Source organism: Hyperolius riggenbachi, chromosome 8 (assembly GCF_040937935.1).
Source record: "Hyperolius riggenbachi isolate aHypRig1 chromosome 8, aHypRig1.pri, whole genome shotgun sequence".
Lineage (NCBI taxonomy): Eukaryota > Metazoa > Chordata > Amphibia > Anura > Hyperoliidae > Hyperolius > Hyperolius riggenbachi.
In genome coordinates this window covers 183,293,593-183,309,330 of record NC_090653.1, presented here as the reverse complement: position 1 = coordinate 183,309,330, position 15,738 = coordinate 183,293,593, and the positions used below count along the sequence as shown (strand labels likewise).

Below are 15,738 nucleotides of genomic sequence, written 5' to 3'. Positions count from 1 at the left end.
GTTACACCGAGGCAAGGTAATGATCACGAAGGGGAATTGATACATGTACATGCCTGTTTTGTTGTTGCAGCCGCAGGGCAGCCAGAAAAATTAGGCATGTACACGCACCAGAAAAATTATTATTATGTTTGGTAGCAGCGACCTTAAAAATTCAGGACCCTGTTGGTGGTGGCAGAGAAGGCAGTCAAGTGGCCTGCAGGCAGAGCTTCTGTGTGGGGACTGACTTAGTCTTGGGGTAGGCAGTCACACGGCATGCAGGCAGAGATGCTGGCCGGGATCCATGCCTCATTCATTTCGATAAAGGTGAGGTACTGAACACTTTTTTGATGTGACTGCTGGTGTTATAATACAATTGTGCAGTCACACAGGTGCAGGGAAAAGGTATGCAGTGACTGCTGCTATAATAAAATTGTGCAGTCACACGTGCAGGGAAAAGGCATGCAGTGACTGCTGCTATAATACAATTGTGCAGTCACACAGGTGTAGGGAAGAGGTATGCAGTGACTGCTGCTATAATACAATTGTGCAGTCACACAGGTGCAGGGAAAAGGTATGCAGTGACTGCTGCTAAAATACAATTGTGCAGTCACACAGGTGCAGGGAAATGGTATGCACTGACTGCTGCTATAATACAATTGTGCAGTCACACAGGTGCAGGGAAAACGTATGCAGCGACTGCTGCTATAAAACAATTGTACAGTCACACAGGTGCAGGGAAATGTTATACACTGTGATGGTATTGTATAATACAAAGTGCAGTCACACAGAGGCAGTGAAAGGTATGCACTGAATGTGCTGGGCCTGGCACAGTACTGCAATTAGCAAGGGCCAGCTGCGACAGACAGGGCTGTATATGCAGTGTTAGTGGCACACACACAAAATAAAAAACACATCAGAAGAACATTAGCAGGGCTGCTCATCTGGATTCTGGATATCCAGGTAACCCGGATATCCAAACTTTTTAGGCCTATCCGACCGGATTCGGATTCCAGATAGCTGGGCCCAAATCCAGATAGCGATCTGCAGATAGTTGGGCGCATATTCCGGATATCTGCGGATAACTGCGGGTATCTGGATCCGAAGTACTGTAACTAAGGTGATGACCACCTGGAGCCAATCAGAGGGCTCCCAGCAGAAGCCCTAGCAACCAATTACAGAGGGGAACACTGGCCGGCAGTTCTAGTGCTGCTCGGATACTGTTTTCACTATTTAGGACTAATTCAGATCCGGATACCCCTCTATCCGATCCGGGTCGGATATCTGGATCAAAAATTTTCCAATCCGAATCCGGGTCAGATCTCCGACCCCAGTATCCAAAGGATTCGGATATCTGGATGGAAAACTGGAAGTGGCCTTTAAATTGCTTTAAAACATTTTTTTAGGGTATATGAGGCATGTAGCATCATTATTTTGTAAAGGGAAACACTAATTGATGATGTGTGGACTTAAAATCCCCCCCCCCCCCCAAAAAAAAAGGCTGTCAATTAATATCAGTTAACTCCCCCCAACAATTACCATCACCATCTCAGACTCTTCCACAAAGCCAATTTTGCTCAGAATGTTTTCTCTAGGGCTGGTGGTGGCCTCACTGGCCTGCTCATCGTCATCCACCATCAGCTGCCTCACAGGCGCGGTGTCTTTCTCCTCCAATTTCCGCTGCTGACCCTGCTTGAAAATGTCCACAACACGCTGCTGCGTCTCTGCAGCGTGACTCCCCCTGACAGCTGGATGGCCAGTGGGTAGCGGTGGAATGGTGACTGATGTGGCACAACTGCTGACGGAGGCCGCAATGTTGCTCACTCTCCTCGTGGCCTTGCTGCCCTCCCCTGGCTGCCAGTGCCAGACATAGTACAATGTGTTGATGTCACAGATGATGTGTGGCAGGGCCCCAAACCGTCCCGTTTTCGGTGGGACGGTCCCGATTTTGGGGGGCCGTCCCGCTGTCCCGCGCTGCCCCCCCCCCCCCCTGGTCCCGGCCGCTGGGGAGTGAGGAGGAAAAAAGCCGATCGAGGCACCAGCCCGCCCGGTATGCGGCATGGATGGCCGCCGCCACCATCATTAATCTTCTCCCTCCTCCTAATATGTCCCCCAGTGTCCCCTTCCCCCCGCACAGTAAAATGGGCAGCGGAGTGGCCTGTAACTCTTAGCACTGCCGTACCGGGATCCCATCTGGTCTTCTCGCTTCCTGCTTCCTGTGACGTCACAGGAAGCGAGAAGACCAGATGGGATCCCGGTACGGCAATGGTAAGAGTTACGGGCCGCTCCGCTGCCCATTTTACTGTGCGGGGGGAAGGGGACACTGGGGGACATATTAGGAGGAGGGAGAAGGTTAATGATGGCGGCGGCAGCGGCCATCCATGCCGCATACCGGGCGGGCTGGTGCCTCGGTCAGCTTTTTTCCCCCTCTCTCTGCCTGCCCACCCACGGCCACCCTCACCCTCCTCCTCTCCACCCACCGGCACCCTCCCAGCTCCTCCCATTTGATTTGGGGGTAATTAAACAAGATTATTTAAAAAAAAAAACTTTTTTTCTGGGGTGGGCGTGACTAGGGGGTTGGGGGTGTGGCCAGGGTTGTGTCCTAATTGTCCCGTTTTGGGACATTGAAATGTTGGGAGGTATGGTGTGGGGTACTTGTACTTTATTAGTGGAGGCGGGCTTGGTCTGTGAATCAGCACGGAGTGACAGACAGCAGAGTACAACAAGACACACTGACACTGCTCAGTTAGCAGCACAGCAGCTGCAGCACTGCAATAATCTGTAGTAGCAGCTAACACAGTACTACTCTCACTCTCTAACAACTAATAGCACACTGCACTAACTACACAATATAACTAGGGTTGCCACCTGGCCGGAAACTCACCGGTACAGCCGTTAAATCAGTTAAAAAGCCGCTGCCGGAAAAATTTTTTTTCCGGCAATGTATCTGCCCGGTAATTTGGACTATTCCACAGAGGGGGAGACGCCAGGTCTGTTATAACAATACTTTTCTAACCTTAGATGAGGCTACAGCCTGCTCTCCCCCTTCCTCCTTGGTGATTGCACAGCTCCCTGTCACTGCCGACTGCAGAGCTGATTACATTGATTGACTTCAGTGCGCAGAGGAATGTGCTGCATCTCCCCCTCCTCCTCTCGCAGACTGAGAACGGCCGGAGAGGAGAGAGATACAGTCACGTGGGGAGCTGCGCTGTGACTGCCAGGAGAAGGAGATTCTGCTGCTATACGAGAGGTGCTGGCTGTCACTGCTGTGTGTGTACATGTGTGACGGGGCTGAGCCGAACAGAACAGGGAATTTAAGCCAAGCCGAGCAGGAAGAGAGAGATGGTTGGCTTCTGGCTAGTGAGTGTGGAGGAGATGCTGCTGACCCCTGTCAAAATGGAGGAGGTAGAGAGTGTGTGAAAAGTTTGCTGGCATATTGTTTACTTTAGCTGCCTGGTCCTGAGCTACTGTGGAGAGCGAGTGACCAGCGAGGGAGGGGGAGGCACTAATTGAATGATTGCTGAGCAATGATAATGGAGTAGGTTTTCATACTTGTATTTAATAGTGTGCAGAGGTCTGCTGTACCCCTGTGTTATATTGTATACAGTGCTGCGGATGACTTGCTGCTCCCACAATTGTATATAGGTTTACACTGCAGCTGGCTGTCTTCCATCAGCAGGCCCGCCATCAGGGGGGGACAGGCATCACTTCCGTGAGGGGCCCAGGGCCCCCAGGGGGCCCGGCCTCCTCCCAACACGGATTGCTGGATTTAAGCCGGCAGGAGAGCTGGGGCAGTGTCACACACCGGCAGCAGATCAGCTCTTTATCGGCAATCGGCTGTCTGCTCTGGCTGCTGCTTTCTTCTACACTCTCTCCTGCTGCATACACGCAGTGCAGAGGAGAGCGCCCCTCCCTTCCCCTCTGACACTGAGGGGTGGGGCTGAGCCAGCGAGGGAGATTCAAGCCTGTGAGGAATCGGATGGAAGATGCCTGAGCATGGCCTGCCTTGGAGAACTTTCTGCAGAGACCAGGATCACAGGGCAGCTGTTTGTTCCTTCTCCACTCCCCTCTGAGGACTCCAGCACGGGGAAGGGGAGCATGCTCAGCCGAATGGGACAGCTTGCTCACATGGGGAGATGCAGTGCAGCCTTCACTGGCTGCAACAGGAAGCTGGAGAATCCGATGTCCCTGTGTCTCTGCTGATGTGACCCTGGCCTGCATGCATGTGAGTACCTGCCCCTGAGTCCTATGTCCCATTTGTCCACTTCCTCTCTATAGAGGTACCACTGCCCCCAGCAAGCCCTTCTCCCTTTTATAGAGGTACCACTGCCCCCAGCAAGCCCCTCTCCCTTCTATAGAGGTACTACTGCCCCCAGCAAGCCCTTCTCCCTTCTATAGAGGTACCACTGCCACCAGCAAGCCCCCTCTCCCTTCTATAGAGGTACCACTGCCCCCAGTAAGCCCTTCTCCCTTTTATAGAGGTACCACAGCCCCCCGCAAGCCCTCTCTCCCTTCTATAGAGGTACCACAGCCCCCAGCAAGCCCTTCTCCCTTCTATAGAGGTACCACAGATCCCAGCAAGCCCTCTCTCCCTTCTATAGAGGTACCACAGATCCCAGCAAGCCCTCTCTCCCTTCTATAGAGGTACCACTGTCCCCAGCAAGCCCCCTCTCCCTTCTATAGAGGTACCACTGTCCCCAGCAAGCCCCCTCTCCCTTCTATAGAGGTACCACTGCCTCCAGCAAGCCCCCTCTTCCTTCTATAGAGGTACCACTGCCCCCAGCAAGCCCTCTTTCCCTTCTATAGAGGTACCACAGCCCCCAGCAAGCCCTCTTTCCCTTCTATATAGGTACCACTGCCCCCAGCATGTATGAATTATTTTTTGTGCTGTGGACATACCATAATCTGCATTGCTCTCTACTTGTATTCAAAGAAAGCCGTCTTCTGTGCCACCACCACTCAGCCCTCTTTCCTTGTCTCATACCCCTGTCACTCTCCATTCCTCCTACCTCTTGCTGCATCTTCACTTTACCTCTTCCTCCTCCTTCCTTCCCTTTGTGCTGGCAGTAAGGTATACCTTAGTAGAAAATAAAATGAAAAACGGGGGGGGGGGGGGGGGGGAGTAGGCATGTTTAGCGGGCTCTCCTCATGCCCACCACTCCCTAGTTCTACTTTGTCCCACTCCATTAATCTATAGCAACCCCCTTCTGGGTCGGGGTGGTCGCAGCTTACTGCGCAGGCGCGGCCCAGGAAGCGTATCCTTGTAAGCATTCATGCAGCCAGTAGGGAGCGCTTTGTGCAGGCACACGACGTAGTTGTGACATCACTGCTACCTAGTGTGCCTGCGCAGAGCGCTCCTGGCCACGTGAATGCATACAAGGATTTGCTTCGCCGGGCAGCAACCACACCGACTCAGAAGTAAGCTTTTGGGGGGGGGGGGGGTCGCTTTTTCATTTTATTTTCCACTAAGGTGTCCTTAATCCTATGCTCCCGGTATGAAGGCACTTGCTGGCGGGCACGGGATGGGGTGGCTCAGTGGGGGGGGGGGGGGGGCCCAACCTTATGGTGGGTGGGGGGGCCCCAACCTTATGGTGGGTGAGGGGCCCTAAAATTTCTGATGGCAGCCCTGTCCATCAGTTCCCCTATATTCATGCAGCCCTGTCTCTCTTATCAGGCAGCTCTTCTCCTCCCCCAGTCTTCTCCCTTTTCATTCCCACACAGACTCTAAAAACTACTATTCCCGTGGGTTCATCTAAAAAGTGGCCATACATCAGGCGACTTTGCGGCAAATCGACCATCTGATTAGATCATTATGACCTCATGGGATGATAATTGGTGCCGCTAAGAGCATGCTTGATTGACGATGCAACAAAATTTCGGGTTTCTGGAAATTGGTTACATGTAAACTTGCTTGATCGGGTACATGGCGGTAACGGCGTACAATATTCGGTCGAACACAACGGAACGCGCTGTCCTCCCTAATGTAAAATGTTCCCCCTGGTGCTGTATATTTTACTTGTCTGTCACTGGCTTTGGGCTCTGTCTACATACAGGTGCCCCACCTGGTTGTCAGGCATTACGTGGGTGACGCCACACATGTGCCCAAGTATACGCTGGCTAGGCTACCATATGGGGCGCATGTATGAAGCCAAAGCCAGTGACAGACAAGTAAAATGTACTGCACCGGGCAGTGCGAGGGCATTTTACATTAGGGGGACAGTGGAGGTCGGTGAGATGGTGGATACGGTGTCACAAGGAATCGGGAATGTCAGAGGTGAGCAGATGAGCCTCAGACTGGAGAAGGGAAAGACAAGGTTAATGCCAGTGCTGCTGTTATACAGTTCAGGGAAACACAGCCATTCCTACAGTGCACTAATGACATCATTGTGTGTTCTATATTAGCAGAAATGTGTCATTGTTGCATTATAGGAATAGCTCTCTACTTCCCTGAGCTGTGGAGAGAGATTGGGGCTGTTTGAGAGAGAGCAATGTAACCCTGCCCTCCTAGGTGCATATTGCCAAAGTTATTTAAAGTAATTAAAAGTAAGTTCCTAACCTGTAGAGAGCGAAGCCTCAGCATCCTATTGTGGCTCCTCTCTGGGTGGTCTAAAGGTCCCCATTGTTGAGCGCAGACGCCCCCACATCGGGGCTGCGCAGCACGTCTTCCTGGATCGTGGCCGCACAAGCCTGTCCAAAATTGTGCAGTAGCACAGCGTCTGAGGCTCTGACTTACTGCGCATGTGCAAGCTGGCTCGCGTGGCCATGATCCAGGAAGGCGTGCTGCGGGGCCCCGATAGGATTAGTGACAATGCTTTGTTGGTAATCTTCCAGGAGGGCTGCGCTCAGCGACGGGACATCAGAGCAGCGAGGGGAGCCTTAATACGATCCTGAGGCTTCCCCCTCTTTAGGTAACTATCTACATTTGAACCTGAGTTGCTAGGTGAACTAAGCTTTTTTTTTTTTTACTTACCTGGGGTTACTTCCAGTCTGTGTCCCTCGCTGCAGCTCCGGTCTTCTCCAGCGGTCTTCTCCCTCACAATTCCTCTAAGCTTGATGGTAACATTATACTGTGTCTACGGCAGGTTTGCTCTCACGAGTAACCACGAATGGTTACTTGTGATTCAAATGAGGATTAATTTCTGCAGGTGTGCGGCGGGGATATAAGGTGTTAATTACCTATAATTCCGCCTTCCGCCCTGCACTCCAAACAGGCTGCATGCGTCTTATTGGATGCATTGCAAGCCTCACTATGGGCACTTCCTCCTTCCGGCTTGAAGGAGGAAATGCCTGTAGTGAGGCTTGCAACGCGACCAATAGGACGCATGCAGGTTCCTTGAAGCGCAGGGTGGAATTATAGGTAATTAACACCTTATATCGCTGCCGCACACCTTAATCCTCATTTAAATCATGAGTAACCACTCATGGTTACTCGCGAGACCAAGCTGGTCTACGGTAGAGTTGAGATTAGGTTGTGAGCCCCTAAGGACAGCCAGTGACATGACTGTGTGCTCTGTACAGTGCTGCAGGAGATGTCAGTGCTATATACAGTAAAAATATTATAATAATATGGGAGGAAATTAGACTTTGACTATGGTAAGATTAGGTTGTGAGCTCCTGTGAGGACAGTCAGTGACATGAGTATGCGCTCAATACTTAATAATAATATGGTAGGACATTTGGAGTATGACTATGGTAGGATTAGAGTGTGAGCTCCTCTGAGGACAGTTAATTACATGACTATGTGCTCTGTAAAGTGCTGTGGAAGATGTCAGTGCTATATAAATACATAATAATAATAATAATAATATGGTTGGACATTAGACTGACTATTGGAGGTTGTGAGCTCCTCTGAGGACAGTCAGTGACATGACTATGTACTCTGTAATGTGCTGCAGAAGATGTCAGTGCTATATAAATACGCAACAATAATGGCTGGCTGTACGATAGATAGGACCTTTTAATTTCTCTTCACAGGCTGGGAGTCACATCTATGGGATACCATGGATAGGCCTCTAAATTTTTTATGTTCTGCCTATTATCAACCATAATCTGTTGTAATCATGCCCTCTTCTTCCTGTTCAATTTTGGCAGTCATCTTGAGCAATTTTGTAAAAAAGGGCGTAACAGGCCACACCCACTTTTAGGCCACACCCACCAGGCCACACTCCCAAGCCGGTATTTTTTTACCCAAAAGGTGGCAACCCTAAATATAACACAGTAATCCTACCTACCTAACTACTAAGGCTAATAGCAGGCCAGCCAGCAGTAAGGAGCCTGGACTCTGTGCACACACAGCAGCACACACAGACAAAGACACAGGACCTAACTAGCAGGCAGCTGCTGCAGCTGAAAGACTGACTGACAGACTGACACTAACAAACTATACACAGACTAGCTAACTACAACACAGTATAACAATAGTGTAGAGAAGGTGTTTACGTGTAAAAACGCTGGGTTTATCACTCAGATTATGCACTTGCTTCAGCCAAACACACTGGAGTGTCTCTCTCAGTGACAGTCAAGCAAGGACGAGATTCTCATCATGGCCCCCTCCTTTTATACAGGAGGGACTGGCCAAAGGTTCCCCTCTGTGATTAGTTGCTTGGGCTTAGGCTGGGAGCCCTCTGATTGGCTGAATGACATCATGGATGTCATCTCCATGGTAACAGTACCCGGATTCCGGATATTCGCATGATATCCACGGATATCCGGGCATGCGACCAACTATCCGTGGTTTGTATTCCGGATTTGGGCCCAGGTATCCGGAATCCATATCCGGTTGGATAGCTGAAAAAGTTTGGATTATCCGGGTTACCCGGATATCCAGAATCCTGATGAGCAGCACTGGCCGGCACCACCTGACCTCATTGAGCCAATCAGAGGCCTCCCAGCCTAAGCCCTGGCACCCAATCACAGAAAGGAACACTGGCCAGCCCCCCTGTATAATAAGGAGGGCTGCCATGATGAGAGAGATCGTACTGGCTTGCTGAATGCACACTGAGAGACATGCTCCAGTGCTAGTGCCCTACAAAGGGCTGTACACAGTTATAAACCTAAAGTTGTTCATTGCTTAACCCCTTCACTACTATCACTACTCTATAGTTAAATCGTTAATTAGCTTGATTGATGTCTCATAGTGTGACAGTTAAAGGACTTCCGAGGCCAAAATTAATAAAATCACACTATACCTTTTTTTTTTGCAGAAAAAAATCTTTGCAAGATGCTGCACACACAGATGCTGTACAGACACAAAAGATCAGTATCTGCAAAAGATCTGTTCCTGCCAAAAATCCATTCCTGCAAATTGCAATGATAGTCTATGAGATCTGCAGATCATCATACACACATGATTTAACTGACATTCATCTGCAGATCAGATCCACCAGGATGAATTTTCAGATCTGCAGATGATTGCTTGATCTGCAGATGAATGTCAGTTAAATTATGTGTGTATGATGATCTGCAGATCTCATAGACTATCATTGCAATTTGCAGGAATGGATTTTTGGCAGGAACAGATCTTTTGCAGATACTGATCTTTTGTGTCTGTACAGCATCTGTGTGTGCAGCATCTTGCAAAGATTTTTTTCTGATGTGGAGTTCAGCTCCATAGAAAAGACTGTGTAGAGTATGGCTCTCATACTACATGAAGGGTGGTAAGATTGGTCTGTGATCTTTCATTTTCAAAAGACTATGGTCTGATGTGTGTATGTGGCCTTAGAGTGTGTGCTGCAGTGCTGCTGCAGCTGCTATGTGTTTGTGTGTGTGCTGTGCACACACCAGGCCAGCTGCTGCCTGCCACGTGCAAACACGTGCAAAGTGCAAACACATGCAAAGTGCCATGTGCAAACACGTGCAAAGTGCAAACACGTGCAAAGTGCAATGTGCAAACACGTGCAAAGTGCAAACACGTGCAAAGTGCAATGTGCAAACACGTGCAAAGTGCAAAGTGCCACGTGCAAAGTGCAAACATGTGCAAAGTGCCACGTGCAAAGTGCAAACATGTGCAAAGTGCTACATGCAAACACGTGCAAAGTGTCACGTGCAAAGTGCAAACACATGCAAAGAGCAAAGTGCCATGTGCAAAGTGTCACGTGCAAAGTGACACGTGTAAAGTGCAAACACGTGCAAAGTGTCAAGTGCCACGTGCAAACACGTGCAAAGTGCCACGTGCAAACACGTGCAAAGTGCCACGTGCAAACACGTGCAAAGTGCCACATGCAAAGTGCCATGTGCAAACACATGCAAAGTGACACGTGCAAAGTGCAAACACGTGCAAAGTTCCACGTGCAAAGTGCCACGTGCAAAGTGCAAACACGTGCAAAGTGCCACGTGCAAAGTGAAAACACGTGCAAAGTGCCACGTGCAAACATGTGCAAAGTGCCATGTGCAAAGTGCAAACACGTGCAAAGTGCAAAGTGCCATACGCAAACACGTGCAAAGTGCCACGTGCAAAGTGCAAACACGTGCATACACGTACAAAGTGCCACGTGCCACTTTGCACGTGGCACTTTGCTCTTTGCAAGTGTTTGCACGTGGCACTTTGCACTTGGCACTTTGCACGTGTTTGCACGTATTTGCACGTGGCACTTTGCACGTGTTACTTCGCACTGTGCACGTGGCACTTTGAACTTTGCACTTTTCACGTGTTTGCACTTTGCACATGGCATTTTGCATGTGGCACTTTGGACACAATGTGGGCTGCTCGACTGCTGTCTGGAACCTAGGCCTGATGTTATTGACAGCCATTTTTTTTGTGGGGGGATTTTAAGTCCCCACATCATCAATTAGTGTTCCCCTTTTCAAAATAATGATGATACATGCCTCATTGACCCTAAAAACCCAAAGCAATTTACAGAGCACTTCCGGCTTTTCTATACAGATATCCGAATCCGGCTGGATATCCCGGATACTGGGGTCGGATATCCAATTCAGATCCGGATTGGAAAATTTTGAACTTGGATATCCGACCCGGATCATTTATCTGGGTATCTGGATCCGAATTAGTTCCAGATAGTAAAAAATGGTAACCGAGCACCACTGAACATTAGCTCTCAAAAGAGCTGTTTTAGGGTGCTTTCAACAAATATCAGCAAGGAGCAAGCTAACAGACCTCCTAACTATCGCTTTCCCTATCTTTTCAATGTCGCTCCCTTCTCTCACTAATACAGCAGCACACAGTCAGTGTGAGTGAGAGAGAACATGGCTGACGCTGCTGTCTTTTATAAGGGGGAGGGGCTCCAGGAGGAAGTGCAGCCTGATTGGCTGCCATGTGTCTGCAGACTGTGATGTAGAGGGTCAAAGTTTAGCCCAATGATGTAGTATGGGGGGCGAACCAGCTAAGTTCGCGCGAACAAGTTCTCTGGCGAACCGTTTGGTCCATCTCTATTTTAGATTGTGAGCTCCTCTGAGGACAGTCAGTGACATGACTATGTACTCTGTAATGTGCTGCAGAAGATGTCAGTCCTATATAAATACATAATAATAATAATAATAATAATAATATGGTAGAACATTAGACTATGACTATGGTAGGATTAGATTGTGAGCTCCTCTGAGGACAGTCAGTGACATGACTATGTACTCTGTTAAGTGCTGCAGAAGATGTCAGTGCTACATAAATACATAATAATAATAATAATAATAATAATATGGTAGGACATTAGACTGTGACTATGGTAGGATTAGATTGTGATCTCCTCTGAGGACAATCAATGGCATAATTCTATATTGCATGTCAGTGCAAGCCATCTACACCTGCGCAGTAGCACAAACACAGTCAGGCTAAGCTTTAACTGGCAGAGCCCGCGTAGTTTTGCTACTGCGCAGATGCACGGTGGCTGCACTTCGAGGTTCTCGGCGCTGGATCGGCCTGACTATGGAGGATAAGGAAAGTCTCTTTAGAATCCAGAGGCTTCCTCCTCCCGATGTAAGTATCCAAATGTTCCCCATGCAAGCCACATAGGTTCGCTCTAAATACTTTAGAGAGAGGAAGTGAGTAAGACAGGAGTGGGGAGAGATGAGAGGAGAACGAAAGAATGGAGAAAAGGTGGTAAAGGGCAATATAGGGAAAGACATGGAAGAGAGAACCTGAGAAACGAGGATTAGGAAAAGAACAAGAAAGAGGACAATTATAGTAAAAAATAGGGTAACAAATGGGAAGGGAGAGCGAGAGAGGGAAAGAATGAGGAGAGAGAGAGAGAGAGAGAGAGAGAGAGAGAGAGAGAGAAGGGGGTGGGGGACGAAAGACAGAGTGGAAGGAGATATCAGGCCAGTTTCCCAGCCTTTGCTTCAATTTTTCCTTTTACACCAAACAAAAAAATGAGAAGAAAGGAGAAACAGAGGAAGGAAAGAAAAAGAGAAGGACATAATAGACATTAGGAGAAAAGAAATGAGACAGAGAGCACAAGATAGAATAGGAAAAGAGAGGGAGAGTGTGAAGAAAAGTGGAGAAGGAAAGGTGACAGTGACCAGGAATAGGCAATAAATCAGCCAGGCTGATATAAAAGCATTCAGCTGCAGCTTCCAAGTTAGCTATGGACAGTGTATTGCAGATGTTTGTTTACTTGTCTCAGCCTAATGTGTGAAACCTCACACAGCTCCCTGACACTGAAAAATGAGCGCCCATGTCCAAATCAATGTTAATTGCTTACCAGCAATGATCACTGATAAGCTGTGTCTGAGTCTGGCCTCTCCATGCACGGGGGTTCCCCTCCCCCCCTCACCGGGATCTTTCATTATCCTTGTAAACACAACACACTTTCCCTCTTGCCGCCGTAAGTGACAAGCCACCAGTCCAACCAATGAAAATCATAGTGCTGCCCAAACCACTCCCCCAAGCCGAGCTATTGGTTGCCCGGGCACCTCTCAGCATCTGAGCACAGTGATGCTGTGCTCGTCTGTACCACTTGCAATGTCGGAGGAGAGCTGCTGTGAGTGCAATAGTGTATACTTTAGCTATCATTCATAAAGCATTTCCGCATGCGGAAATGCTTAAAACAGCTGACTTTACCGACCACTTAGCAAAGTCAGCATTCATAAAGGCTCTTTCCGCATGAAAAAAATGACACTACCGAGCAGAGTGATAAATTACCGCCTTGTGCGGTGATTATCGGAACAAATGTAGCAAAATGTTAATTCATAAAGATCACCGCAAGCGTTGTGAGGTCGGGAAGTACCGCTCCCTCTGATGTGGCGATACCAATGTAAGTGAATGGAGACACACAGACCTCCCAGGCAGCTGCAGCAGAGTGGAACACGGAGAAATGTATCAACTCGGCAGCTTCTATGTCTCCGCAAGCCTACCGCCTAGTTCGGGGAATCTCTGCACTGCTACCGCACATGGATACTTTTTTATGAATGCCCACCCAAAAGTCTAAAACACCGCCAGCGGTGTTTTCCCGCACTGATTCTCCATACCAACAGCACTTTCATGAATGATAGCCATAGTTGGACGGACTAGGATTAGCCACATGCCTGCATGCAGCGGCCCGCTTCTAGCAAACTTTTAATGCAGGGCGGCCACAGATGGAACAGACTTTGCCCAAAGTGTGTGTATGAGGAGGGAAGGGGAGAAGTGACTCAGTGGTTCAAACAGAAATCAGGGGGAGAGAGAGCAGGCTGAAACTGGCGGCCAGGAGTACCGCGGACGGGCATAAATAAATAGCAGCGGACGGTCATCATTGTCAACACTCCCTGACTGCCTGCACACTTTTCTGCCCCTCATCCACCCCAAGCAGAGCTTAATTTTGCCATAGGCCATGGCCTCTGTGGCCTTGCCAGAAATCCGACCCTGGGCTAGCTTGAAGTTATTGAAGTGGCCAACCAATGGGGAGGGAGTAAGGCCAATGAATAGCAGGTCATTGGTTGCAGTAGGCATGTTCAGAAAGAGATATAAAGAATATCTACATAATTATGCAATTTTAAAATATGGATTATAACTTTTTTTCTTTAAACACACACACCATTCTGTTTGTCATTTATTATTTATAATACCAATTTTTAACCCAAAGAGAAAATGTCAATTTTTACATTCATCAGAATTGTTTTACTTACTGAGCAGGTGCCTCTTAAAAATGAGAGCAGATTTCTGCAAACAGGTAACAGGATAAGTAGACAATTAAAGTTGAGGCATGCAGCAGATCCACGGGCCCATGCAAGAGCGGACTGTGAATAGATAGAAAAATAAAAATATTTCATATTTTTAGGAAGTACTTTTGTAATATGTCGATTATATTAAAAATGCAACTTTGTATTATGTGAATAATTAGTTTGCCATAACAAAAGGGACTTCTACATTACAAGAGGCTTGATGCACGAAAGGCCGGGAATTTTACTGGTCCTAACAAAGGTAGGGCCAGTAAGTTAAAGTACCGGGATAATGCATGTGTTGCTGTGGTAATGCACACTACCACAGCAAAACTGTCACGCTGCTGCGTAATGAGTAACGTACAATATAACACACAAATATTACTTAATATTGGTCCGGAATGGTCCATAGTCAAACACAGAGTCATATAGTGAGGTACAGAGTAATTAGGCAAAATCGTAGTCAATAACAAGCAGGGGTCATACACTTATGTCAGATGTCAGTTGTATTGTAAGCAGGGTTGCTCATCCGGATTCCGGATATCCAGGTAACCCGGATATCCGAACTCTTTGGGGCTATCCGACCGTATTCGGATTCCCGATAGCTGGTTTCCAAATCCGGATAGCTATCTGCGGATAGTTGGGCACATAATCCGGATATCCGCGGATATCTGCGCGTATCCAGATCCGAAATACTTTAACTAAGGTGATGACATCCTGGAGCCAATCAGAGGGTTCCCAGCAGAAGCTCTAGCAACCAATCACAGAGGGGAACCCTGGCCAGCACCACCTGACCTCATTGAGCCAATCAGAGGGCTCCCAACCTAAACCCTGGCACGCAATCACAGAAAGGATCACTGGCCAGCCCCCCTGTATAATAAGGCGGGCTGCCATGATGAGACAGATCGTCCTGGCTTGCTGAATGCACACTAAGAGACATGCTCCGGTGCTGGTGGCCTACAAAGGGTTGTACACAGTTATAAACCTAAATCTGTTCATTGATTAACCCCTTCACTACTCTATAGTTAAATCGTTAATTAGCTTGATTGATGTCTCATAGTGTGACAGTTAAGGTGCATACACACGCTCTATTTTCAGGAACGACGGGTCCGTCGGACCCTCCTGCTGGGCGGGCGTTCCAGCGATAGTAGAGCGTTCCTGAAAATAGAGCGTGTGTACGCACCTTTAGAGTGTGTGCTGCTGGGCCAAGGGCTGTACACAGTGATAAGCTGTTCAGTGATTAACCCCTTCACTATCACTACACTATAGTTAAATCCTTAATTACCTTGATTGATGTCATAGTGTGACAGTTAGAGTGTGTGCTGCAGTGCTGCTGCAGCTACTATTTGTCTGTGTGACCAGGCCAGCTGCTGCCTGCCACGTGCAAACATGTGCAAAGTGCCACGTGCAAAAAAGTGCAAAGTGCCACGTGCAAATTGCAAACACGTGCAAAGTACAACGCGCAAACACGTGCAAAGTGCCACGTGCCACATGCAAACACTTGCCACGTGCAAAGTGCCACTTTGCACATGGCACTTTGCACGTGTTTGCACGTGTTTGCACTTTGCATGTGGCACTTTGCAATTTGCACGTGTTTGCACGTGGCACTTTGCACGTGTTTGCTCGTGGCACTTTGCACGTGGCACTTTACACGTGTTTGCATTTTGCACGTGT

At 48.5% G+C, this 15,738-nt stretch overlaps 1 protein-coding gene across 4 annotated transcripts in view; it reads right to left on the bottom strand.

The window, feature by feature from the left end:
- NOX1 (NADPH oxidase 1) overlaps positions 1-15,738 on the bottom strand; it is a 2,086,008-nt gene that overhangs the window by 1,793,524 nt on the left and 276,746 nt on the right. For all 4 annotated transcript variants that reach the window (XM_068248036.1, XM_068248033.1, XM_068248032.1 and 1 more), the window contains one exon: positions 14,032-14,142. In XM_068248036.1, the coding sequence (XP_068104137.1) occupies positions 14,032-14,142 (111 nt within the window). The remainder of the gene's footprint in view (positions 1-14,031; positions 14,143-15,738) is intronic.